Below are 27,525 nucleotides of genomic sequence, written 5' to 3'. Positions count from 1 at the left end.
TCATATTTTTTAAAGATTATTTAAGTAGTCTCCTCCACACCCAACGTGGCGCTCAAACTCACAACTCTGAAATCAAGAGTTGTGTGCTCCACTGACTGAGCCGGCCAGGAACTCCTACATTGATGTTTTTTTTGTTTTTTTTTTTAATTTTTTTTTTTTTAACGTTTATTTATGTTTGAGACAGAGAGAGAGACAGAGCATGAACGGGGGAGGGTCAGAGAGAGGGAGACACAGAATCTGAAACAGGCTCTAGGCTCTGAGCTGTCAGCTCAGAGCCCGACGCGGGGCTCGAACTCACGGAACGCGAGATCATGACCTGAGCCAAAGTCGGCCGCTCAACCGACTGAGCCACCCAGGCGCCCCGATGTTTTTTAATTTTTAAAAATTTTTTTGTTTTTTAGTTAAAAAAATTTTTTTAGTGTTTATTTTTGAGACACAGAGAGACAGAGCGTGAACAGGGGGAGGGTCAGAGAGAGAGGGAGACACAGAATCTGAAACAGGCTCCAGGGTCTGAGCTGCCGGCACAGAGTCCGACGTGGGGCTCAAACTCACGGACCGTGAGATTATCACCTGAGCCAAAGTCAGACGCTTAACCGGCTGAGCCACCCAGGCGCCCCTGTTTTTTATTTTAGAGAGGGGAGGACACGTGAGGAGGGGAGGGAGGGCAGAAAGAAGAGAGAGAGAGAGAGAGAAATCTCAAGCAAGTTCCATGCTCAGCAAGGAGCCCAATGCAGGGCTCAGTCCCAACCCTGGGATCATGACCTGCGCTGACATCAAGAGTTGGACACTCAACCGACTGAGCCACTCAGACGCCACTACATTGATTTTTTTTTTAATGTGTTGTTTGTGGTGTTTAATTCTTTTTTTTTTTTTTTTAATGCTTATTTATTTTTGAGTAAGAGAAAGCATGAATGGGGAAAGGGCAGGGAGAGAGGGAGAGAGAATCCCAAGCAGGCTCTGCACTGCCAGCACAGAGCTGGATGCGGGGCTCGAACTCACAAACTGCGAGATCATGACCTGAGCCAAAACCAAGAGTAGGACACTTACCTGACTGAGCCACCCAGGTGCCCCTTAATTCTTTTTATTTTTTATGTTTGTTTATTTTTTTTTATTTAAAAAAAATTTTTTTTTTTAACATTTTACTTATTTTTGAGACAGGGAGAGACAGAGCATGAACGGGGGAGGGTCAGAGAGAGAGGGAGACACAGAATCTGAAACAGGCTCCAGGCTCTGAGCTGTCAGCACAGAGCCTGACGCGGGGCTCGAACTCAAGGACCGCGAGATCATGACCTGAGCCGAAGTCGGCCGCTTAACCGATTGAGGCACCCAGGCGCCCCAATGTTTGTTTATTTTTGAGAGAGAGAGTGTGTGTGAGCAGGACAGGAGCAGAGAAAGAAGGGGTAAAGTATCCAAAGTGGGCTCCGTTCGGACAGTAGCGAGTCCCATGTGGGGTTCAAACTCACAAACTGTGAGATCATGATCTGAGCCACAGTCAGGTGCTCAACTGACTAAGCCTCCCAGGTGCCTGGGTATTTAATTCTACTATCATACAGGTTTCAGTTATAAAACACTAGCTCAAACTCAAGTGTGCAACCAGCAGCTTTGTTACCATTTACATTCACTTTTAGAACAGCAACAATAGGCAGCTACGAATTCAGCTGCTGAATTAATGCATTGCTGGCAATAAAATAAAAAGGCAGACCAAAGGGGGTAAAAAGGTGGACCAAAGGAACATTACGAAGCCCTACTTTGTGACACTGTAAACAATGAACTGTGTTTGTGCAGTGCTAGGAAAAAGCCAAAGTGGATAAAGGAGCAACTATGAGAGTAGTAACCCTATCAACCAGTCTCCAAATCTCACTTAATTTTTCAGATCCCTTCCTTTACTTTCTGTGCAACCATGAAGTTTTTTTACTTGACCTATGCTTCAATTTCCTAGTCTATTAATAATAGTTGTACCTACTATAATAGGTTATTGTGAAGATTCATTTAACCAATATAATGCTTATTATCATTAACAAAATGTGTTCTCAGTGATTGTTTTGTTGTAGTTTATGGTATACTCTTCCAATATAATGAGTCCTAGCTTGGTTTTTGGCTTTAAATATCCCTCCACATTCCACATAATGGAATTGTGCTGAACCACATTGAAATAAAGACAAAAGTGAGGTCTAAGCTTGGGCAAGTCAAGTAGTTTGCTTCTGAACCCTTTTTCCTTAGGTTCACGCCTTGGGATCTTGGCTTTCACGAATTCGCTCAAGACAAAGGAAGCAGTAAAAATGAAAAAAACCAGTTTTCTCCCTATGGCACCCATTTAGTGGTCTTACTTGCGAATTTCATCCCGGTGGCCTTCTGGTCTTGAGTGTAGATCATCTCCTGCCTAGTCTGTTTCCTTGTATTAGCACATAGACTATAACATGAATAGATCATAGATTAGATCCAACCTTGAACCAAAGACATCCATAAACAGATGTCTTCAGTTCAGTTCCAGTCTTCTACTCTTTTCATCAAGAACAGCACCTGCTACAGTGGCTCAATTTAAAAAAAATATTTAATGTTTATTTTTGAGAGAGAGACAAAGTGCGAGTGGGGAAGGGGCAGAGTGAGAGAGGGAGCAGGCCGGAGCAGGCCTGGAGTTCCTAATTGTTGAAGCTGGCTAAAGGGTACAAAGTGTTCATCATTCTACTTTTGCAGGTTACCCACCCCTTCCGACCACCGCTGGGGAAAGCAGGGAAAGGAAGAGAAATTGTGTAATCAACTATGATCCTAAAAGATGAACCTTTAAGGTATTTTATATATTCTGGTCCTCTTTGCCCTCATCTCGTCTTCCTTCCCTTACTCAGTTCGACATCCTATTTTTCTTTTCTGCCATGCGAACGGCAGCTACACGTGGGACAATTTCAAGGAGGTAAACAGACAAATAAGTTCAGCACAGGCAACTTTGTTTTTGAAGGCAGGGAATAGACTGGGCAATGTCAAATGCCTGCCAGAGATCATGAACATGGGTCAGAATCTCAGCTTGTCTAGAGAACTCTACCACCTCCTTACAGATGATGCCAGACACACCCAAAGGTGAAGTACAAACCTGAAAGCAACAGCTCCATTTTTGTAAATGATATTGGCAAGGACTGGGACTTTCCCACGTGAACTAAACTTCATTCGGTGAATGCTTAATAAGGGCTAATTGAGTGAATAGAAATGTGCTAAACAGAGGGAAATAGAGGCATACTTCCTGTCCACAAGGTTATAACCTAAATTCAGAACTGATACACTTGAGCTCTGTAACAAGATTGTATATGTCAAGTGATACTGACAATATATACAGCTCTGAAGTAGCACCACTCAGGAAAGACTTGAAGAATGGATAGAATTTGGTTTGAAGGGGTGCCCTGGTGGCTCAATTAAGAGTCTCCAATTTCGGCCCAGGTCATGATCTCACGATTCTTATGAGATGGAGCCCCGAGATGGGCTCTGCGCCGATAGCAAGGATCCTGCTTGAGATTCTCTCTTCCCCTCCCCTGCTCTCACGTGTGCACACACATGCTCTCAAAATAAACGTTAAAAAATTTTTTTAACGTTTATTTTTGAAGGAGAGAGAGAGAAAGTGAGAGTGTGAGTGGGGGAGGGGCAGAGAGAGAGAGGGAGACACAGAATCCGGAGCGGGCTCCAGGCTCTAAGTGGTCAGCACAGTGCATGAGACAGGGCTTGAACTCACTAACTATGAGATCATGACACCTGAGCCAAAGTCGGAGGCTTAACCTCCTGAGCCATCCAGGTGCCCCTAAACATTTTTTTTTTAAGTTTATTTATTTAGAGAGAGAGAGTGCGAGCAAATCCTTATAGCAAACTTAGGGAAAAACCTTACCACCTCAGGAAAAGATGGCTTACCCACACCCTTTCCATGACCCTAACCGTTTCAGTAATAAAAAAGAACACACACTTTGAGATTAGACAGGCATGTTTTATTATCAAATGTAACAATTCTATGAAAACTCTCAGTAGTATTGTAGTTAAGTATTACTATCTTTAAGGCTTTCAGAGCTTTGGGCAGACAGCATCTTAAGGCATCAAGTATAAACAACTCTTTTTCTGATCCTAAGTGCCAGTTGTCACCAGTTTTCACACAAAAAGGTTTTCTGTTTTTTCTTTTTTCCTACTGCAGTTAAAGGGCCATTGCTGGTCAAGTGAAGAGGGAAGGTTTGGCTCTCCATTCAAGGTGTTAATCAAAGTAATGCAAAGTAAATAAAAAATAGCAGCCACATAAATCTGCATGGCATTGCATCCAAGCCAAGGACAATAGGAGGAACTTAAAGACACATGTGCACTTACTTAATCAAATCCTGTTTTCCTCTTTGGAGTTCCATGAGGCAGCAGTACTAGCTAGCTAGTGTCTAATATTGCACTTTTGTAGCATACACACAGCTAAACACATAGTGCTAAACGCTGACAGCATCAGTAACTGCTCTAACCGCTTCAGTGTTTACCTCTCAGTCCAGCATGCTGACTCTAATCCTATGCTTTTAAAAGTTTTAATTATTTGACAGGTAAGGCATTAGAGAGAAAGGTTTAAGGCTATATCTTAATATATACAAGCATTCACTTCAGTTAGTATATTGCTTTCTAGAATACACTGTTCAAATATTCTCATTTTGCGATATTAAAAACTATGGAATAGCTCTTATTAAAGTCCAAACCATCAGTAATGGGAAAAGTACAATATAAAATAATACATTTGAAGCCACAATGTTCAGTTACAGTTTAAACTAGAAATTACTAGCTACACATAGCTGCTTCATTTTTGGTTTTGCATTTTGGCCCCTAGTTCATTATTTACAACTGGTACCTGCTGAGAAAAAAGATGCAACTTTTAAGCCATGTATGTTTTGCAGTGGGTGTACAGTATCTTCTGATTTATCCCCAAGGTGTTTTAAAAATCATTTTCATTCGTTTTTAACTGTAAGACACCATGATGGCCAAGATAGTGGGAGAATAGTTTTATTCCTTAAGTTTGTGACTCAAGTATTCCAAAATCTTATTCTTGAATTACTTAGTAAGAGGGCACACTCGTGCAGAAGATAGGGAGATGGAGATAGAAAAATGGAAACACACAAATGAAGCTTCCACAACAGAGTTCCTGATGGAGACGGTAGACACTAGTATTTTTTGTCCAAGACTTAAAACTTAGGAAACACCTATGATGCCACGTTAGCTGGAAGTATTAGAGTCACTCAATTTCCAATTCACATTTTAAATGCCTATTTGCAATCAGCAAGGAGCCAGGCATGCTGCTTGCTAGAAGGATTTGGCTTCATTGGCTCAATTTTTTTCCTCTACCAAAAGATAGGGCACAGGCCCACGGTCCAATCACGTTTGCTGAAAATACTGCAGCCTGAGTGTAGACAAACTTCCCCTGAAGTTGCTAGAAGTGGACATATCTGACGGTTTCGGGATCACCATACATCTTTCAAACACTGAAAAAAACAACACAAGACAATAAAAGGAAATATTACAGTCTCTAAATTGTCAATTATTGGCAGCTATAATAAAACGATTTCGAATTACAAAAGGCCCCCCCCCCAAAAAAAAGCCTTAAGGGAGTCCACAATTTTATTTTACACATAGTTGGGATTCCTTTTTTCTTTTTCTTTTTTTTACATTTTTATTTATTTTTGAGACAGAGAGAGACAGAGCATGAACGGGGGAGGGTCAGAGAGAGGGAGACACAGAATCCGAAGCAGGCTCCAGGCTCCGAGCTGTCAGCACAGAGCCTGACGCGGGGCTCGAACTCACGGACCGCGGGATCATGACCTGAGCCGAAGTTGGTTGCTTAACCAAATGAGCCACCCAGGTGCCCCCCCCCTTTTTTTCCCTTTTTTCTTTTTAATGTTTTATTTATTTTTGAGACAGAGACAGAGCATGAACAAAGGAGGAGCAGAGAGAAAGGGAGATGAAGCTGTTATTTTACACATGGTTGGGATTTCTACAGCAAGTTCTCAAGGAGCAGTGTTGGCAGATGAAATTTATGTGGTAACTGGCATTCCCACAGCTCCCTCCCTTGTGTTACCATGTGTTGATGATGTGTATGTTTGCACCTCCATACTTTACTCAGCTCCTTTGTGGAGTGACTATTTCACAATGTCTATACATACAGACATTCCTCAGTCTGGGTCCTCAAGTTACAACAGCATTTTTTTGTTTTGTTGTGTTTTTAATTTTTATTTGGAAGAGAGAGAGAGATAGAGCGTGCGTGCACACATGCAAGCTGGGGAGAGGGACACAGGGAGAGAGAGAGAAACCACAAGCAGACTCTATGCTCAGCACAGAGCCTGACATGGGGCTCGATCCCATGACCCTGGGATCACAACCTGAGCTGAAATCAAGAGCTCAACTGACTGAGCCACTCAGGCACCCCATCATAGCAATTCTTCTGATATTAAGAGGCTTGATACCATTATTAAAACCATTAAGACAATTTTTGAAAATTAAAGTCTAGTATAAGTAATTTCAAATATGAAACAAAAATATTTGAGTCAATAAGAAGCAACGAGGCATGACATTACAGGAAACATCAACTCTTTCAGTGAACAGTTGATAGACAACCTTTATGTGCATTCATCTGCACAACCATCCTATAAAGATTACCATGCTATCCCCATCATACAGATGGAGAAACGGAGGCACAGAGCAGTTAAAGTAGTCATCGGCAGGTCCAGAATTTGAACACAAATTGGTTCTGTTATGCTATTTCACTTATACACCACACAAAAACATACATACATACATTTATTGTGTGAGAGAGAGAGATAGGCGGAGAGAGGGGGAGAGAGAGAAAACAAAGCAGGCTGTGCACCATCAGCACAGAGCCTGACGCGGGACTCGAATTCACGAGCTGCAAGATCATGACCTGAGTAAAATCAAGAGTTGGTTGCCCGACTGACCGAGCCACCCAGGTGCCCCACCACACAAAAACTTTAAAGTGAAAACTTTTGGCATTGTGCATGCTTTCACAAGTAGATGAGAAACTGGACCGCAGATAGACATAAAAATGGTTCTTCAGAGTCCAGATCTGTTCATATGGCCAGTTTGAAATCATGGTCAAGGTTAGATTTGCTTTAATAATACTCTAAAATTGATACAAATTTAGAATCAGGTATTTATAAAACAGGGAAATACTTGTTAGAAATCATTCTTAAAATGTGGTTTACAAAGTGACTGTAATTTAGTACTTAGTGTAAAACACAGGACACGCAAGTTTCCCCTTGGTTACTAAGTACAAATAAAATCTCTATCAATGATCTACCAACACAGTTGTCCCAGATCTACTATATTCTTCTTTTGGCAATAGCATCTGAATTGTCCTTAAATAACTGACTGTCCCATGACCTAATCTTAAGCCCATAATGAAGCAACTTTACAACGGAGCCCAACAAGTGACACAGACATGGCCAATCAGAGCCCTGCATGTTCCTGGCCACAGTGCTTTCTGAAATGGACCTAAGCCAGGCCAAATAACCTCAATTCCTGGCCTGCTTCTGGATTTAAGATGGAAGGATGTAAGCCAAGAGTTGCTGGAGGTACCCTACAGAGACAGTTTGGAAAGAGCAAGCCCTTGGATCCAGTCAAGTCAGTCAAACATGGGCCTGTTATCAGTCAATAAATAAAATCTTTCCCATTCCCAGCTCATATTATCATTCTAATAAGAAACCAATGTAGACGCTGAAAATTATACCTTCATATTCTGTGAAAACGTAGAAAAGTCTGAAAAAAATGAAAAGTTTAGCTTTCTCAAGCCTGTTTTTTTTTTTTCAGCTTATTTTGAGAGAGAAAAGCAAGAAAGAGTGCACGTGCATATGGAAGGGGCAGACAGAGAATCCCAAGCAGGCTCTACACCCTCAGTGTGGAGCCTGATATGGGTCTCGAAGTCCCTGAGCTGAAGTCAGATGCTTGACTGAGCGACCCACTCACCTCTGAAGCCTGCCCCCCCCCTTTTTTTTTTTTTTTTTTTTTTAGTGTTTATTCACTTTTAAGACACAGAACATGAGCAGGGGAGGGGCAGAGAGAGAGGGGGACACAGAATCCGAAGCAGGCTCTAGGCCCTGAGCTGTCAGCACAGAACCTGATTCGGAGCTCGAACTAACAAACCGTGACATCATGACCTGAGTGGAAGTCGGATGCTCAGCTGACTGAGCCACCCAGGTGCCCCTTGCTTTTTAATCCCAGTAGTATCCAATGGAACTTTAGTGTTTAGTAATCAAACTTTAGACTTCAAGCTGTTAACAAAAGACAAACCCCACAAAACCTTCAACTCCCCCTCAAAAAAACAAAAACCCCCAAAACAAACAAAAAACAACCAATGTTTCCTATTTTCCCTTAGCTGCAGAAAAAAGTAATAGTACAAATAAACTATTATGCAAAGACAATTTTGAAGTTACAACTGCAAATATTCACAAATCTCTTTCCTTTCCAGTAAGATCTGTGTTAAAAAATGTTTTATTTTGTACACGGACATTGAAAGTACCATGTACAAAGAAATCATTTAAGAAAACTGGATTTCACCAACTGGGGTTATGTCTTATGGAATGAAGCTAAACCCCTTAAAAACCCTGCAATTCTGATTAGTTGTAATATTTTATTTCCTTGTAGTAATTTTGACATCTCTTTTCTAAAAAAAACTGTCATTTGTGAGATTTCTTTGTTAGGACAAAGAAATAGTTTCTTTTTCCTTATATAATAGGTAAGATAAAACCCATAACTCAGATTCTTTAATCAAAGAAAAATGTTTTGATAGCATTTTTGTCACTTAAATCACTAATCGGCATTTAGGTAGCTGTTGCTGCCCACTATTATAAATACTAGCTGAAAGAGAAAGAAAGTAAAATCTTGTTTCATTTTAAAATCTCATTTACCCAAGAAACATCTTGAATATTTTGGCCAGAAACTAAAATATTAGTCACTATATTGGTCCAAGCAAATAATTATATAATACAAAAGACATATCATTTTTTAAAAATTTAAATCGCAGTTAACATATAGTGTAATAATAATTTCAGAAATAGAATTTAGTGATTCATTAGTTACATACGACACCCAGTGCTCATCCCATCTCAAATCCTCCTTAATGCCCATCACCCATTTAGTCCATCCCCCACCTCCCACCCCGCCAGCAACTCTCAGTTTGTTCTCTGTATTTGAGTCTTTTATGGTTTATCTCCCTGTTTTTATATTATTTTTGTTTCCTTTATGTTCATCTGTTTGTATCTTAAATTCATCATAGGAGTGAAATCATGTTTGTCGTTCTCTGACTTATTTTACTTAGCATAATACACTCTAGTTCCATCTGTGTTGTTGCAAATGGCCAGATTTCATTCTTTTTGATCACCGAGTAATATTCCAGCGCGCGCACACACACACACACACACACACACACACACACACACACACACAGCCCATCTTTTTTATCCATTCATCAGTCGATGGACATTTGAGCTCTTTCCATAATTTGGCTATTGTTGATAGTGCAAGACAGATAATTTTCGAACTACAAAGTAATCTAAACTATATACTTAAGAGGCCAGGTATAAAAGATACTCTCCAAATGGAAGCTGCATGGTTTTTGTTTGATTGTTGGGTATTCTTTTGTTTTTCCTTAAAACCTAGCTGTTGTGAAAATACCAGGCTTAACACATCACAAGAACTTCCAAAAATACCCAGTATAAAAAAAAAAAAAAAAAAAAAAATTAAAAAAAAAAAAAAAAAAATACCCAGTATAGACAAAAGTTCTCACAAAAAAGCAAAGGAAAATGTTAACACTTCATCTTGGACCTCCCTGCCTCTAGAACTGTGAGAAATTAGAGGTTTGTTATTTATAAAACACCCAGTCCATGGAATTGTGTTACGGCAGCCAGAATGAACTAAGACATTCAGCAAATGATCAAGATTACACCGCCAGTAATGTTATGTAGGTAATAGCATCCCAGATATTATGTGATAGGATGCGCACTTCATCTCCATGGTATTATTCTTTCCCAATACCCATTACCCCAGTATTATTGCCAAAAAAACATCTAACAAATTCAAAATCAAGGATAGCCCACAAAATACCTCAAAAGCAGAATACCTCAAAACTCTCAAGGTCATGAAAAATAAGCAAAGACTGAGAAACTAACATGGACTAGAGGATACTAAGGAGACAGGCCAAATAACTGCAACATGGATTCATAGATTGGATCATGGAAGTAGATCATGGAAATGAAAAAGAACATTAATGGAAAAATTGGTGAAATCTGAACAATGTCTGGAGCATAGATAATAGTCATCAACATTGCTTCTGTATTGATTATTATAATCATAGAAATAAAGTAGTTATTTGTCTATATGCATAACTTTATAGTTTGTAAAACTTGCTTATGCTCATTAACCCACCTGATTCTTACCTAGAAAAGTTGAGTCACATATGAAGAAGTGATGCTATGTGCATTTTACAGAATAGGGAAATGTTACCTCTGAAGAACTGTCTCTCCATATGTATGCAAAATATGTTTATAGCTAAGCATTTGTTGACAAATTTATGAGCTGGTCCTGCCCCCCCCCCCCCCAACACACTAGGAGAGTTACACTTGGAGCTTATGGTGAGGGAGTTGGGGGTACAAACAAGAACTCTGGCCTTTTGAGGAGGCATTTTTTTCCAGACAGCCATCAAACCTCCTTCCCAAGAGGGCATCTTCAACAGCTTGTGAGCAGTCATTGGGGATCTTTTATGATAAAAAAAAGAGGCATACCTAGAGTAATTCTTGGGTTAGCTGACAAATGTTGGCTATACAAGAAGGCAGAATACTGAAACTTCTTTATCAGACCTTATCATGGGCTTTGGCTACCTTTATCTGACTCCATAACCAGTAATGGCATCATGCTTTCAATAAATTTTTCAAGTACTGTTACTAGTTTCCTGTCATTGCTGTAAAAAATAATGTAATTTGATGACTTAAAACAGAAACTTCTCTCACATATCTGGCAGCCAGAAATCAAGGTGTCAGCCAGGATGTACATCCTCCAGAGGCCCTAGGGAACAATTCTTTGCCTTCTCCACCTTTCAATGGTTGCAGGTGATCCCTGGCTTATGTCTGTATTATTTAAATCTCTGCCTCTATGGTCATATTGCCTCCTCTTCTCCTGTGTCCATCTGGTCTCCTCCCCATTGCCCTTTTTTTTAAGTAGGCGCCATACCCAGTGTGAAAGCTTGAACTCATGACCCTGAGATCAAGAGTCATGTGCTCCACTGACTGTGCCGCCCAGGTGCCCCTATTTCTGCCTCTTTTATAATTGCATTAAGGGCCCACCCACATAATCCAGGATAAACTCCCCTCAAGATCCTTACTTTTTTTTTTTTTTTTTTTTTTTTTTTTTTGCCAGATAAGCTAATAGTCACAGGTTCCAGGGATTAGGATGTGGACATTTATTTGGGGCCACCATCCATCCCACTAGAAGTACTTACTCTGCCATGCTCTTATTTGCTTAGTAGAAAAGAGCACCAAGACTGAAACTCAAAGTGATGTATCTTTAGTCAGCTTGGTCATTAACTGTAGGACTCAGAAAGTTACCCAGCCTCTCTGGGTTTCATTTCCTCATCTGTCACATGGAGCCATGGGTACCTGCCCTGATGCCTCATGGTGCTGCAATGAGACTTAAATGGCACTGGAGATATAAAATTGCTTACAGAGCATAAGGCATTCTAGTGATATTTAAGAGATGACTAGTGATGATAAATTTGATTATTAATATAGATGATGAGAAAAAATATATAGCCACACGAGAAGGTTAAAGGGAAATAAATGGGGTCCAAATTGCATAAGGATGTACAAAAAAGAATCTGAAAGAAAATATTCATTATGGTTATTTCTGGAGGGTGGAATTATTAGTGACTTCTTTGCACCTGTCTGTATGTTCCAAATTCTTTCCAATAAGCACACAATACTTTTATGATCCTTACCTCCCAGGATCGCTGAGATCATTAAATAACTGATAACTTAGCCAGGTGTTTCATCCAGTACTCCATGTGAATTTTTAAAAATTTCAATATAAAAGTAGATCAATCTGATTTTATAATAATAAATGCAAACACCTGGATTTTAACAGAGCACCTGATATTCTATCATGACTTCAAATATATAAACATAAGATAGAATCAGAGTTGAGTAATGGTTATAGTCAAGTTAGGACATTTCTCATATAATAACAAAAAGCTCTGAGGTGCCTGGGTGGCTCAGTTGGTTAAGCATCCTACTCTTGATCTCAGATCAGGTCATGACCTTGCCACTGGTGAGATAGAGCCCTGTACTGACAGCCCATAAGACTACTTGGGATTCTCTCTCTCCCTCTCTCTCCCCCTCCCTGTCTTGTATGTGTGTCCATGCACACACGCTCTCTCAAAGTAAGTAACATTTTTAAAAAAGAACCAAGTTCCACGTCTAGTCATTTCTTCTTTTTCTTTTTAAAAATTTTAATGTTTATTTATTTTTGAGAGCATGTGTGCAAGCAGGGGAGGAGCAGAGACAGAAGGAAGGAGACGATCTTAAGCAGGCTCCCCACTGTCAGCACAAAGTCCCACGAGGGGCTTGAACCCAGGAACCCCAAGATCATGACCTTGGGAGTGCCTGAAGTCAGACACTCAACTGACTGAACCACCCAGTCATGCCTCTAGTCATTTCTCATTCAATACATTCATTTTATGATATAGAAGAGTATGCTTATCATGTTCATAAACAGCATTAAGAAGTTGAATAAAGAACATTTTAAATGACGAAGTATGGATCAAAAAGACTATCAAAAAGCTAGAATAATGTGCTCTCATTCCTGTGAACTAAACTAGAAAATACTCCATACCCACTGCAAAGTATCTGGGCACAATGTTCTTTAGTACCCAAGATATCTTGAAATCTCACAGAAAATAGCAGAGAATCATCATTTCCATCCCAGAACTGGGGTTTCTACAACTTCAGAATGAGAGCCTAAGACCCCAATTGTCATTTCTCAAGGACAATATTGTACTATTGGCAACCACACTTTCCAATTTAGAACTCATATAGTTAAGGCCCATAGGGTCCTCAGCCATGAAAATGGTAACAAAATTTTATTTTATTTTAATGTTTAATTTATTCTTGAGAGAGAGAGAGAGAGAGAGAGAGAGTGAGAGAGAGACAGGGAGAGAGGGAGACACAGAATCCGAAACAGGCTCCAGGCTCCTAGGTGTCAGCACAGAGCCCAACACGGGGCTTGAACTCACGAGCCATGAGATCATGATCTGAGCCAAAGTCGGACGCTCAACTGACTGAGCCACCCAGGTGCCCCAGTAACAAAATTTTAAAGTGGCATGCCAGGAAACCAAATCCAACAACGACAACAACAAAAAATGAAGGAATTAAGTTACAGCAATTCCTGACCATGTCCCCACAATGCCATCTCTAGAGCAAGCTCACACAGAAACCCAGTATCCTCTTTTTCCCTTCCAAGTATGTATGTATGTGTGTATTTTTAAAATGTTTATCTTTGGGGCGCCTGGGTGGCTCAGTCGGTTAAGCGTCCGACTTCAGCTCAGGTCATGATCTCACAGTCCGTGAGTTCGAGCCCCGCATCAGGCTCTGTGCTGACAGCTCAGAGCCTGGAGCCCGTTTCAGATTCTGTGTCTCCCTCTCTCTCTGCCCCTCCCCTGTTCATGCTCTGTCTCTCTCTGTCTCAAAAATAAATAAACGTTAAAAAAAATTTTTTTAAATGTTTATCTTTGAGACAGAGAGAGAGAGAGAGAGAGGGAGGGAGGGAGGGAGGGAGGACGCATGCAAGTAGGGTAGGGGCAGAGCAAGAGGGAGACAGAGGATCTGAAGTGGGCTCTGTGCTGACAGCAGAGAGCTTGATGTGGGACTCGTACTTATAAACTATGAGATCTGACCTGAGTGGAAGTTAGACGCTTAACCCACTGAGCCACCTGTGTGCCCCACCCCCCCCCCCCAGAAGTTTTTATTTAAGTTCAAGTTAGTTAATGAAAGCCAATATCCTTTAAGAAAACGTTACCAATTAAAAAACTATTTTCAAAAACTATCAGGATTCCTTTACTCTAGATTTAGACAATGAACCTTAAAAACATTATGCTAATGGGGGTGCATGGGTGGCTCAGTAAGTTGAGCGTCCAACTTCGGCTCAGGTCATGATCTCGTGGTTGACAAGTTCAAGCCTCGCGTCAGGCTCTATGCTGACAGCTCAGAGCCTGGAGCCTGCCTCGGATTCTGTGTCTCCTTCTCTCTCCACCCCTCTTCTGCTCATGCTCTGTCTCAAAAATAAACATTAAAAAAAAATTATGCTAATGGAAATAAGCTAATCATGAAAAGACAAATATTAGGTTATTCCATTTTTGAGTTACCTAGAATAGTCAAATGTATAGAAACAGGAAGTAGAAAGGTAGTTGCCAGGGTATGAGGGAAGAGGGGAGTGTCAGTTTGAGATGATGACAATAGATGGTGGTGATGGTTACAAAATAATGTGACTGTACTTAATGCCACTGAACCATACACTTAAAAATGGTTAATTTTATGTTATGTATACTTTACCACCATTTAAAAAAAATGAAATGGGAAAAAAGTCCACTCAACAGAATTACCATAGGACTCTGTGATTCCACTCCTAGATACATACCCAAGAGAATTAAAAAACAGGTACTCAAATCTTTGTACGTAAATGTTCATATCAGCACTATTTACAATAGCAAGAAGGCAGAAACAACTCAAACGTCTATCAAAAGAGGAATAAATAAAAAATGCGGTCTATCCATACAATGGAATGTTATTAACTATGAAAAGAAAGGAAGTACTGATACAGGCTCCAACAAGGATGAACCTCAAAAACCTGTGAAGTGAAAGAAGCCAGACACAAAAAGGCCACATATTGTAGGATTCCATTTTTATGAAATATGCACTAAAGGCAAATCCATGCAGACAGGAATGGTGTTTCCAGGGTCTATGGGGAAGGAAAATAGGGAGATATGCTTAATGGGTTTGGGGTTTTCTTTTGGGGTGATGAAAGTGTTTTGGAACTAGATAGACGTGGTGGTTGCACATGTTATGAATATACTAACTGCCACTGAATTGTATACTTAAAAATAATGATAGATTTTAGGGGTGGCGCCTGGGTGGCTCAGTCAGTTAAGCGTCCGACTTCGGCTCAGGTCATGGTCTCACTGTTCGTGTGTTAGAGCCCTGCATCAGGCTCTGTGCTGACAGCTCAGAGCCTGGAGCCTGCTTCTGATTCTGTGTCTCCCTCCCTCTGCCCCTCCCCCACTCATGTTCTGTCTTTCTCTCAAAAGTAAAAACATGTTAAAAAAAATTTTTTTTTAAATGGTAGATTTTGTTATGATTTTTACCTAAATTAAAACAACAAAAAAGCATACCCAAACTGTATTCCACATAAATCTAGCAAATGAATTTCTAAATTGACAAGTTTTCCCTTACCCCCAAATAACATACAACTATGATCCATAAATGTTTCTAAGATACTGTCTCCTTGGATGACACACTGAATTCCAGTCTCCCATTTCTTCCAGGATCTCTGTCACTCCTACATCATACTAAAGAAAAGGGGGAACTTCTTACGCAACTCATAAAAAATACATTCAGATTCTCGATCTCTATTTGGCCCTTTATGATTGAGCTTTCACATCATAGCGCCTTACCTTCTTTTCTGAGGATGGTCTAACTGCTGGGGCCCTTAAATACAAACCCATTCTTTGGGTAGAGTCCTGGCCTGGTCATTTGTGTGTACAAGTCCATCATCGGCTGCGTACTACAATGCAAGTTAGAACAAACAGGATCGTAAGATGGACAAACTGCCACTATGGACGATTAGCATTTCAACTGAATAGATCTACGGACAGTACTATACGACATTTAGAATGTAGGAAACAAGCTCAAATGCTGGTAAGAGCCACATATGTAACAACTAATCCCAAGTCACCACTTCCTACTTAATAAAACCTTCTTTTAGGGAAGGGGTTAGTTAGAGTGAACACAGGGATAAAGAACCCATAACACAATAAACAACAAACACATCAGATCGTGCTAACAGTACAGTTTCCATGATATCACAGGTGTGACTAGATATAAAATAGTTTGAGTACCAACTATTTGCAAAGTATTGTCCAATAAGCCCAGCATCTGCAAGCAACACTGTGAACTTTAAATATTGTATTTGTAATATCAACCTAATTCTCTCAGGCAGACAGCAGATAAACATAATAGCGGCCAGAGGCTTAAAGAGATACTGATTAAAGTCAGTATTCTGAGAAAAAACAAAAACTAAAACCATTAAAAATGCAAAGCATTAACAGTAAAGGATAAAGCAAATGGCAAATCAAGTTATAAGAATTATGTAAGGAGACCAGAGAGTCCAGAATAAGAGGCCCATCAAATATAGATACAGGTTTATTTTCACGACCAGAATGACATTCTCCTGATCAAATATTTTCATGGTAGTTTGTCTTCATGTATTCAGTCCTCATTCTATAAATCTCATTTACCAAAATGGGCCCAACCCAGGCACTTTAACTTTATAAAATCACAGATTTTTTAAAAGTTTACCTATTTATTTATTTTAGTATTCCCTACACCCAACGTGGGGCTCGAACTCACAAATCTGAGATCAAGGGTAGCATGCTCTTCTGACTGAGCCAGACAGGTGCCCCTACAAAATTACAAAATTGATAGCAGAACCCATGTCCTGCATTTTGTTTTGGACATCAGAATTCTTCCCTTTTTGTAAATCCTTACCCTCTCTGGCTTCATACCCCCTTCCCCACTACCACCAAGTGTGAAGTATAGAAAAATTACGTCGAAGTAGAAGGAATTTTGCTAAGGGTAGGAGAAACATATATCCAAAAATTATGTTTAAATATAATGTTTATAGGAAATGGCATATGCCATTATTATCTTGAGATGTTTTTTAGAAGGCAGAATCGGAAACTATCAAGAGATTTCACTCAACCAATTATTACTAAGTATTTGCTTAATTATATGAATATATTACATAACCAGAAATAAAATGAAAACCTCCCAATACATCAACAGCAGTGAATACACTGTAAATAAAGATAAATACAAAATATACTTAAGAGAACACAGTTTTAAGTCACACTCTACTGATTTTGTCTTATGGTAAATCTATACCCAATCCGGATTCCTATAGCTAGGGACTATTACCAAAATAATTGAGGACAGAAAAAAATAAGAAGACACAGACTCTTGGGGCACCTGGGTGGCTCAGTCTCATAAGTATCCTACCCTTGATCTCAGCTCAGGTCATGATCTCAGAGTCACGGTTTCAAGCCCTGTGTGATTCATTCAATCAAGCTTGTGATTCATTCTCTCTCTTTCTCTCTTTCAAAAATAAATAAAAACTTAAAAAACAAAACCATTAAAAAACAAACAAACAAAAAAATAGACATGGACTCTCAAAGACTGAATGTATGAGCCTTCATGTAAGAGTGATATAAAATTAGGATACAAAAGATTGTGGATTTTGTAACTGCCTTAAAACTCAAATTACTAAAGACATTGGAATAATTTGATATACTTAATTTGATAAGTGAGGTTTATATATAATCTTTTTCTTTTCTTTTTTTTCAAGGAAGCTTTATGCTCAATGTGGGGCTTGAACTCACAACCCTGGGATCAACAGTCGCATGGTCTACTGATTGAACCAGACAGGTGCTCCTAGTTCCTACGTAATCCTAATTGCTTGATCCAGGTCGTGAACTCCAAGCACTTCAGTAATGAAGGCCAAATTCCTTGAGATCAAATAATTTTGTACGATCTTCTTACTTCTGATTATACCAGATAACTCTACTCCAGCCTTCAATGATTGCCTAGAAGATACTAGAAGATAAACTGCTATAAACTGAAGTTATTTTATCTCAATTTTGAAGCACATCAATCTTGTAGCTATAAATCTAGAAATAACTGCTTTTACTTGTTTCTGGTAGAATACCCACAAAAGCCAGCCAGAGAACACTTCATAATAAGAGCAATTTTGCTTAATCTCACAACCAATTTATGTGTATGACCTCTTAATTCTAGTCATTGCAAAGCTAAATGTTGACCAGTCAAAACAAAATAGAAAGTTAATTGACTTCAAACTAGAAAATCAGCGGACTTTTAGAACCTGAAACTTTGCTTGTACTTTCCAGAATTGGAAAACACTGGGAGAAAACACAAACTCAAAAGTTTATTAAGCAACCTCCTCAATAGCCTTCAGTAAAATTCTCTATTCCTTTCAGAATCTCATGAATCTTATGTGAAGTTTAGAGTAACTGTTTCCCCCCCTGCAAGAGCTCCCAATAGGCAGCATAATGGTTTAGGGAAGAAGCAAAGTATGTACAATAGTTCCTCTTATCAGCAGTTTCAGTTACCCTTGACTGACCAGAAGCAAATGATCCTAACACAATCCTAACACTACATCACGATGCATACGTCATTCACCTCACTTCATCTTACCACACAGGCATTTTATCTTTTCACATCATCACAACAAGGGTAAATGCAGTACAGTAAGATATTTTGAGAGAGAATGACCACATTCGCATCCCTTTTATTACAGTTCTGCTTTATTATTGTTAATCTCTGTCTTTGAATTAGAATTTATCACAGGTAGGTAGGGATAGGAAAAAAGAAATTACAGGGTTTGATTCTATCTGCAATTTCAGGCATCCACTGGGTGTCTTGGAATGTTTTCTCCCATAGATAAGGGGAAAAGATCTACTGATCTCTAAAGACCTCTTACTTCCGGTATGAATGTGTTAAGCCAGGCAATAACAAAAAATAACTTTTGTCTAACCTTCATTAGATATTCTTCATTTGCCAGAAAATACACTTTTAATTTTAAAAGCCCATAAGAACATTACAGTAACTTGGTAGGCTTGGGGCATCCCCACGGAGATAATTTTAGACGAGCTCCACAATCCTCCAGGATTCATGGACGCCAAGCTTGTAAACCCATTCCAATGGTGAAACAGACTCTGTAGGCATAATCCTTACAACTCTGTACTGTAAATGCTCAAGGCATATTTTAGGTTTGATGATTATGTCCATAAATACTTCTCGTCTCTAGAGACTCAAGCAAAGTTCAGCTTCAAGAAGAAAGATAATTTTTGCTATTAATACAATAAAAGAGTTTCAAGATACTGATTTTTAGGTATTGCAAGAAAGGAATTTGGGTTCTAGGTAATTATGTGATTCAAGGAAAGAAAGGTCTCTGCTCAGAGGAGATGGCAATGAGGAGATTTTGCTGACTCTTACAGAGCTCTTATAGAGTTTAGCAAGAAACATCTCATTTCATAACTTGAGTCGGAAAACAATTGATGGACATAGGCAGTGGCAGAAAAAGTTGGTAAGAGCCAACATTCGTTTCACAAGAATTATCACAGATCATTTCATATAAGGCTCACCAAATATCCTACAGCTCATTTTAATGACTTAGCATCTAAAGATTCATGGAGTCTCCTTTGTTTTTTCCAGGTTAGGTAGAGAGGCCTTGACTACTTTTTACATACTCAAATTGCATGTTTAAGTACTTTTTTTTTTTTCTTTTTTGGGTAGTCAAGAATTAGAGGAAAACTCCTTCTTAGCCAATCCTATTCTAGATGAAAAGACCCACATTGCTGTGTGCCCTGAAGAGCTTTCCCAAAGTAGCCCAATTTTCAAAAAGAGCACCAACAGATTATGTTGAGACAATTAGAGTAGCCTGGAAAAGTCCTAATCTTGTCAAATGGGTGAGTTTGAAAATAGCACTCAAGGGGCGCCTGGGTGGCTCAGTCGGTTGGGTGTCTGACTTCGGCTCAGGTCATGCTCTCACAGTCCGTGAGTTCGAGCCCCGCGTCGGGCTCTGTGCTGACAGCTCGGAGCCTGGAGCCTGCTTCAGATTCTGTGTCTCCCTCTCTCTCTGGCCCTCCCCCATTCATGCTCTCTCTCTGTCTCAAAAATAAATAAACATTAAAAACAAAAAAATTTAAAAAAAAAAAAAAAAAAAAAGGAAAAGAAAATAGCACTCAAAACTAGTCCCCCTGACTTTGCCTCTGGTTCTTTTTGCCTCTATAAGCAAACCTATTAGCATATGTACACATGAGGTTCAGAAAATCTGCTCTTTCCTGGCTGCATTCTTTAGGCAAATCAACTTAAGTAATAAGGGCACTGTGTATTTTCTTCTTCAAGCTACTGACCTGGTAACCTTGGAAGAAGTTAAGAATTTCCTTAACTCCAGTATTGTAGGCCAGGCCCTGCATTCTGACCACCGTGCCAGGCTGTGGAGGGACACCGCTAAGATTAGCAGCTGTAGGGAAGTAGCCAAGACTATTGGGCGAACCTGGGGGGCTAAAGGGAGAGAAAGCACAGTGAACCAATAGGAATAGACAATGTCCAATATTTATTCTAAAAGCATCAGTTATGTAAGGAAACAGACTTCCTCAAGGTGATCTTTCTTAGAATTCTCAGTTATCTCTCCCAAGACAGGTAAGAATACCATAGCTAGTCTGTCCCACGTTTCCACAAAAGTCCAAAGTTGAAAAGCAAAAGGGTTAATATAGACTTAAGTGCAAGTCTTCCCCAGAGATCCAGTTCTGAGATTCTTAAAGGGACAGGAAAGAGAGAATTAAGCCTTCGTAGTCACTCAACCACAAAGCACCACTTCCAAAGCCCAGCTCATTGATGATTAACTGGGTAGTTGCCAGGAATAGTTAGGCATGAAAATGCATGAATTCAAAGCACTAATAGGAACCACAGCCACAGTGACCAAAAGGAAAAGAAAAAGAAAAAAATCCAAAGTTATTGCTCCAAGGAATAGACGGTTCTACCCACATATACAAGCAATTGTACAGCATAAAACACAAAGTACTATAGCACTCATGAATTAGCTCTTCCAACCTTGATTGGAAAAAAAGGTAGCGAAGTGGGTAAATTGGAAGGGATGCATAACAAGTTAAATCAATCACCATTAACACAGAGGGAAAATTGATGCTTGTGTCCTCTCCATGCTATCTGCAGCAATTACCTCCAAGAAGAACAAGCCAAGTGAATACATAATTATTCTTTATGTGGCAACGCAAGTGATTACCATATTTTGAAATTAGTTTCACCCTACCCAATTTGTTTTTCATCACAGTGGCCAGATACCCATAATTGAAAATAGAGAAAAATTATAAAGATGTTAGTAGCTTAAGGATCAATAAAGACCCACAGCTTTAGATTATTCAATCTTCTAAATCTAAGTAGGTAATTATCCAACTTCAAAGACCAGTAAACACATAATGGAAGGGCTAAGACTCTTTGAGATTATTTATCCTACATAATCCTAACTGATGGGTTAATAGGAATGGTGCCAGATGTGCATATAGTTCCAGACTCCATTTTTTTTTTTTTTTATTAGTACAGAAACTTTGAGCAAGTCACTTAATTTCTCTTCAATTTCATCATTTGCTAAATGGGAATAATAGCACTTTCCTAGTTTCACAGAATTGTTCTTCGGATTCAATAATGTAACATACCAAGTTACTCCATAAATCATAAAATAATTTGTTACCTCATTCTTGTTATTTCCATAACCATCATTCCATTTCATCATTTTTAAAATATCAGAGCATGAAAAAATATTAAAGATAGTTGGGAGATGTTTCTACCTTTGTGTGGGGAAAGTCTATTTAGAGACTAACAGTCAATCTATATGCAACTATAAGAGCAGATACAGAGGGAATGCTGAAATTTATGCCTGAGTAGAACTTTAGCAATCACTCAGACATACCTCATCGTTTTTACAGAGGTAGAAACAGAAAATAAGAGTTAAATTATTTCCCAAAGGTGACACAACTAGTTAGCTCTTCACCAAAACAGAACCACCCAGAGTTTTTAACCACCATTCATTCAAAGACCATATTTGCTCATGTCAAATGCCTGATAACTAATTCTCAAAAACCACCAAGACTTCTCTATGTATTTAATTGAGTAACTAGGTTTTTCCTACTAACTAGTAGAGTCAGATTGTTCCCACAGTATACAACTTACTTCCATGACTCTGTCCTGGCATATTCTATACCTTTGGCTAAAGATCTCCTATAAATTAAATCCAGGTGTCTAGTACCTTCAAAATACAAACAAGACAAAATAGATAAAAATTATCCAACTAGAAATGTAACATTATAAGTGACACTTATGTTCAGTATCTATAAGGTAACACCTACTTTCAGGAAGCCTAAATTCGGAATCACATCCTTATTTTTGCACTAGGATTTCTGCTGTACACAAGGCATCTTAAGGAAAATTAAATAATTGTGTATGTACCTGACAGGAAATGAGAATAAGAATTTTCTATCAACCTAAATGCAAAGGTCTTTCAGATTATTGAAATCAGAATCAACAAAAATAATTTATTAAAAAATGACAAGATATTGACAAGGTAAACCTTTATGTAGAAAATAAAAAAGAATTTACTAAAAACAAGGTAGAAAAAACCAGTCCAGCAAGGTAACAAAATACAAGATCGACACATATAATAGATCAATTGCATTTCTATACACTACAGTGAAAACACAAAAATGAAATTAAGAAAGCAATTCTATTCACAATAGCATCAAAAAAAAAAAAAACACTTAGGAAAAAAATTTAAAAAGGAATAGTTAGACTTACTGAAAACTAAAAGACATTATTTGAAAACAAAAGATGATCTAAACACAAGGAAAGACAGTCATGTTCATAAACAAAGGACTTAATATGGTTAAAATGGCAATCTTGTCTAAATTGACCTACAGATTCAATTCACAAGCTATCAAAATCTCAACTGTTTTTTTTTTTTTTTTTTTAACAAAAATCAACAAAACTGAACCTAAAATGTGCACAGAAATGCAAAGGACCCAGAAGAGCCATACTCTCTTGAAAAAGAATAAAGCAGGAGTTATGTTTGCTAAATTTAAAACTTGTTATAAAACTACAGTGATCAAAATGGTGTGATACTCCCATAAGGGTAGGCAATGATCAGTGGAATTGAATTGGGTGGCCAGAAATAAACCCTTACATTTATGGTCATTTGAATTTTGACAAAGATTCCAAGACAATTTGGTGAGGAAAGAATACAAGCAAACCTTGAAGATGCTGTGGGTTTGGTTCCAGACCACTGCAATAAAGTAAACATCACAATAAATAGAGTCAAATGAATATTTTGGTTCCCCAGTGCACATACAAGTTTTGTCTAGACTATGCGGCAGTCTACTAAGTGTGTGCAATGCCATGAGGTCTAAAAACACACCTTAATTTAAAAATAACTATTTTGGGGGGCATCTGGATGGTTCAGTTGGTTAAGCGTCTGACTTTGGCTCAGGTCATGATCTCTTGGTTCATGAGTTCGAGCCCCACATCAGGCTCTGTGTTGACAGCTCAGAGCCTGGAACCTGCTTCAGATTCTGTCTCCCTCTCTCTGCCTCTCCCCTACTCACACTGTCTTTCTCTCTCAAAAATAAACAAACATTAAAAAGTTTTTTTTAATAACTATTTTTTAGAAGTTTTAAATTTTTATTTACTTATTTTTTACCTTAGAGAGGGAGCATGAGTTGGCAGAGAGAGAGAGAGAGAGAGAGAGAGAGAGAGAGAGAGAGAGAGAGAGAGAGAGAGAATGAATATATCTTAAGCAGGCTCCATGCTAAGCATGGAGCCCAACTTGGGGCTTGATCCCACCAACCCAGAATCATGACCCAAGCCAAAATCAAGAGTTGGATACTCAACCGACTGAGCCACTCAGACGTCCCTAAAAATACTTTATTGCTAAAAAATGCTAGGTATCACCTGAACTTTCAGCTAGTTATAATTACTGATCACAGATCATAACAAATAAAATTATAGAAAACTACAAAATATTTCAAAAATCGCCAAAATGTGACAGAAACGAAGTGAGAAAATGCTGTTGAGAAAATGGTGCCAACAGACTTGCTTGATGCAGGATTGCCATACACCTTCAATTTGTTAAAAACAAAAACAAAACAAAACAAAAACAACACAGTACCTAGGGGCACCTGGGTGACTTTTTCAGTTGGGCATTCAACTCGATTTTGGCTCAGGTCATGGTCTCCCAGTTTGAGCCCCACGTTGGGCTCTGCACTGACAGCATGGAGCCTGCTTTGGATTCTCTGTCTCCCTCCTCTCTCTGCCCTTCCTCTGCTCGTGCTCTTTCTCTCTTTCAAAAATAAATAAACATTAAAAAAGAAATACACAGGGGCGCTTGGGTGGCTCAGTCGGTTGATTGTCTGACTTCGGCTCAGGTCATGATCTCGCAGTCTGTGAGTTCGAGCCCCACATCAGGCTCTGTGCCGACAGCTCGGAGCTCGGAGCCTGGAGCCTGCTTTGGATTCTGTGTCTCTCCCTCTCTGTCTCCAGCCCTCCCCCACTGATGCTCTGTCTCTCTGTCAAAAATAAATAAACATTAAAAAAAATTAAAAAAAAAAAAAAAAAGAAATACACAGTATCTACACAGTGCAAGAGAGCAAAACACAATAAAACAAAGTATGTCTGTTGTCTTTCCAATACATGGTGCTGAAATAATGTAATACCGACATGCAAAAGAATGAATTTAGGCCTCTACCTCATGTCATATAAAAAAATTAATCCAAGTTGAATAAGACACCTAAATTAAGAGCAAAGATTACAGAACTCTGGGGCCCCTAGGTGGCTCTGTCAGTTGAGTGACTGACTCTTGATTTTGGCTCAGGTCATGATCTCACGGTTCATGGGATGGAGCCCTGCATTGGGCTCTGTGCTGAGAGCACAGAGCCTGTTTGGGATTCTCTCACTCACTCTCAAAATAAATGAATAAACTTAAAAAAATAAAGTAAAATTACAGAACTCTTGCAAGAATATGTAGTAAATCTCCTGAAACTTGGGTGATATATTACAACAAAACTGTAAGTGAGAAAATAAGACACTGATAAATTGTACTTCATCAAAATTTAAAACTTTTGTGCTTTAAAAGACATCATTAAGAAAATGAAGATAAACCACAGACTGAGAAAAAGTATTTGTAAATCACACCTTAATAAGGTCTCTCATCTAGAATATATAAAGAAATCTTACCACTGAAAAACAGTAAGGAGACTAATCCAGTTTTAAAATGCACAAGAGATTTGAACATTTCTCCAAAGAAAATATACAAAAGGATAATAAGCACATATGAAGATGCTCAAAATCAATAGCCATTAAGGAAATGTAAATCAAAACTATAATGAGAAAGCAAATCCACACCTATAAAAATGACTAAAATAAAATCAAGTTTAAAAGGTTGTGGAGAGGGGCGCCTGGGTGGCTCAGTTGGTTAAGCGGCCGACTTCGGCTCAGGTCGTGATCTCGCAGTCTGTGAGTTCAAGCCCCGTGTCGGGCTCTGTGCTGACAGGTCAGAGCCTGGAGCCTGTTTCACTCTCTCTCTCTGACCCTCCCCCGTTCATGCTCTGTCTCTATCTCAAAAATAAATAAACATTAAAAAAAAAAATTAAAAGGTTGTGGAGAAACTGAACTCTCACACATTGCTGGTTAGAAATGTAAAATGGTAGGGCACCTGGCTGGTTCAGTTGGTGGAACATTAGACTCTTGGTCTTGGGTTGTGGGTTTCAGTCCGAAGTTGGGTATAGAGACTGCTTAAAAATAAAGTCTTAAGGGGTGCCTGGGTGGCTCAGGTTGTGATCTCATTGTTTGTAAGTTTTAGTCCCCCCCTCAGGCTCTCTGCTGTTGGTGCAGAGGCCGCTTCAGATCCTCTGTTTCTCTTGCTCTCTGCCCTTCTTCCACTCGTGTGTGCTCACACACTCTCTCAAAATAAATAACATTAAAAAATTTAAACATCATAAAAAAAAACACCAGAAATCTAAAATGGTGAAGCTCCTTTGGAAAACAGTTTCGCTCTTTCTCAAAAGTTAAACTTAGAATTAATGTATGACACAGCAATCCCACTCCTAGGTGTAAACCTTATACTAGAAATCTGAAAATTTATATACATGCAAAAATTTGAATGTAGAGGTACACAGTACCATTATACTTAATAGTCAAAACACCTTCAAATGTCCAACAAGTGATAAATGGACAAACTAAATGTCGTAAATCCCTACAATATTATTAGCCATAATATTATTTAGCCATAAAAAAGAATAATGTACTGACCCATGCTACAGTATGAATGAACTTCAAAACATGCTCCATAAAAGAAGCCAGGCACAAAGACCACATGTGGTATGACTTCATTTATATGAAGTATCTGGAAGAGGCAAATCCATAGAAACCAAAAATAAGTTGGTAGTTCTTTAGGGATGGGGTTACAGGAGAGAGTGAAGGGGGTAGAAGGGAGGTAAATAGGAGTTTCTACTAATGGTCACCAGGTTTCTTTTTGGAGTGATAGGTTATTCTAAAATTAGAATGTTATATTATCTAAAAATTGGATTATAAAACTTATAAAATTAGCACAACTCTGTAAATACACTAAAAATTGAATCACACATTTAAAATGAGTCAATTTTCAAAGCAAGAAAGAGTATCCAATGGAAAAAAGACAGTCTCTTCAGCACATGGTGCTGGGAAAGCTGGAGAGCAACACGCAGAAGAATGAAACCACTTTCTTACACCATACACAAAAATAAACTCAAAATGGATGAAAGACTTAAATGTGAGACAGGAAACTATCAAAATCATAGAGGAGAAAACAGGCAACAACCTCTTTGACCTCAGCTGTAGCAACTCCTTGCTAGACCTGTCTTGGAGGCAAGGGAAATAAAAGCAAAAGTGAACTATTGGGACTTCATCAAGATAGAAAGCTTCTGGACAGCAAAGGAAACAATCAACAAAACTAAAAGGCAATCGACAGAATGGGAGAAGATATTTGCAAATGACATACCACATAAAGGGTCAGTATTCGAAATCTATAAAGAACTATTCAAACTCAACACCCAAAAAACAAATAATCCAGTGAAGAAATGGGCAGAAGACATGAATAGATACTTCTCCAAAGAAGACATCCAGATGGCTAACAGACACATGAAAACATGCTCCACATCACTCATCATCGGGGAAATACAAATCAAAACCACAATGAGATACCACCTCACACCTGTCAGAATGGCTAAAATGAACAACTCAGGCAACAACAGATGTTGGAGAAGATGTGGAGAAAGGGGAACCCTTTTCCACTGTTGGTGGGAAAGCAAACTGGGTACAGCCACTCTGGAAAACAGTATGGAGGTTTCTCAAAAAATTAAAAATAGAATTACCCTCTGATCCATCTGTTGCACTACTGGGTATTTATCCAAATGAGACAAAGATGCTGAATTAAAGGGGCACATGCATCCGAATGTTTATAGCAGCACTATCAACAATAGCCAAATTATGTAGAGTCCAAATGTCCATCAACTGACAAATGAAGATGTGTTACATATACACAATGGAATACTACTCAGCAATCAAAAGGAATGAAATCTTGCCATTTGCA

At 38.9% G+C, this 27,525-nt stretch overlaps 1 protein-coding gene across 5 annotated transcripts in view; it reads right to left on the bottom strand.

Moving 5' to 3' along the window:
* Positions 1 to 3,940: 3,940 nt before the first annotated feature.
* ESRP1 (epithelial splicing regulatory protein 1) overlaps positions 3,941 to 27,525 on the bottom strand; it is a 64,603-nt gene continuing 41,018 nt past the window's right edge. For 2 of the 5 annotated variants that reach the window (XM_019453488.2, XM_019453489.2), the window contains exons 14-16: positions 20,249 to 20,399; positions 15,713 to 15,822; positions 3,941 to 5,471 (exon numbers count right to left, since the gene is read on the bottom strand). In XM_019453488.2, coding sequence (XP_019309033.1) covers positions 15,748 to 15,822; positions 20,249 to 20,399 — 226 coding nt within the window. In that variant the 3' untranslated portion in view covers positions 3,941 to 5,471; positions 15,713 to 15,747. The remainder of the gene's footprint in view (positions 5,472 to 15,712; positions 15,823 to 20,248; positions 20,400 to 27,525) is intronic. The other 3 variants (XM_019453490.2, XM_019453491.2, XM_019453492.2) reach the window with 3 other exon arrangements.

Source organism: Panthera pardus, unplaced genomic scaffold (genome assembly GCF_024362965.1).
Source record: "Panthera pardus isolate Hobbes unplaced genomic scaffold, ASM2436296v1 HiC_scaffold_7, whole genome shotgun sequence".
In the NCBI taxonomy this organism is placed as follows: Eukaryota; Metazoa; Chordata; class Mammalia; order Carnivora; family Felidae; genus Panthera; species Panthera pardus.
Note: the sequence above shows the minus strand (reverse complement) of the source record. Positions and strands in the feature narration are given on the sequence as shown.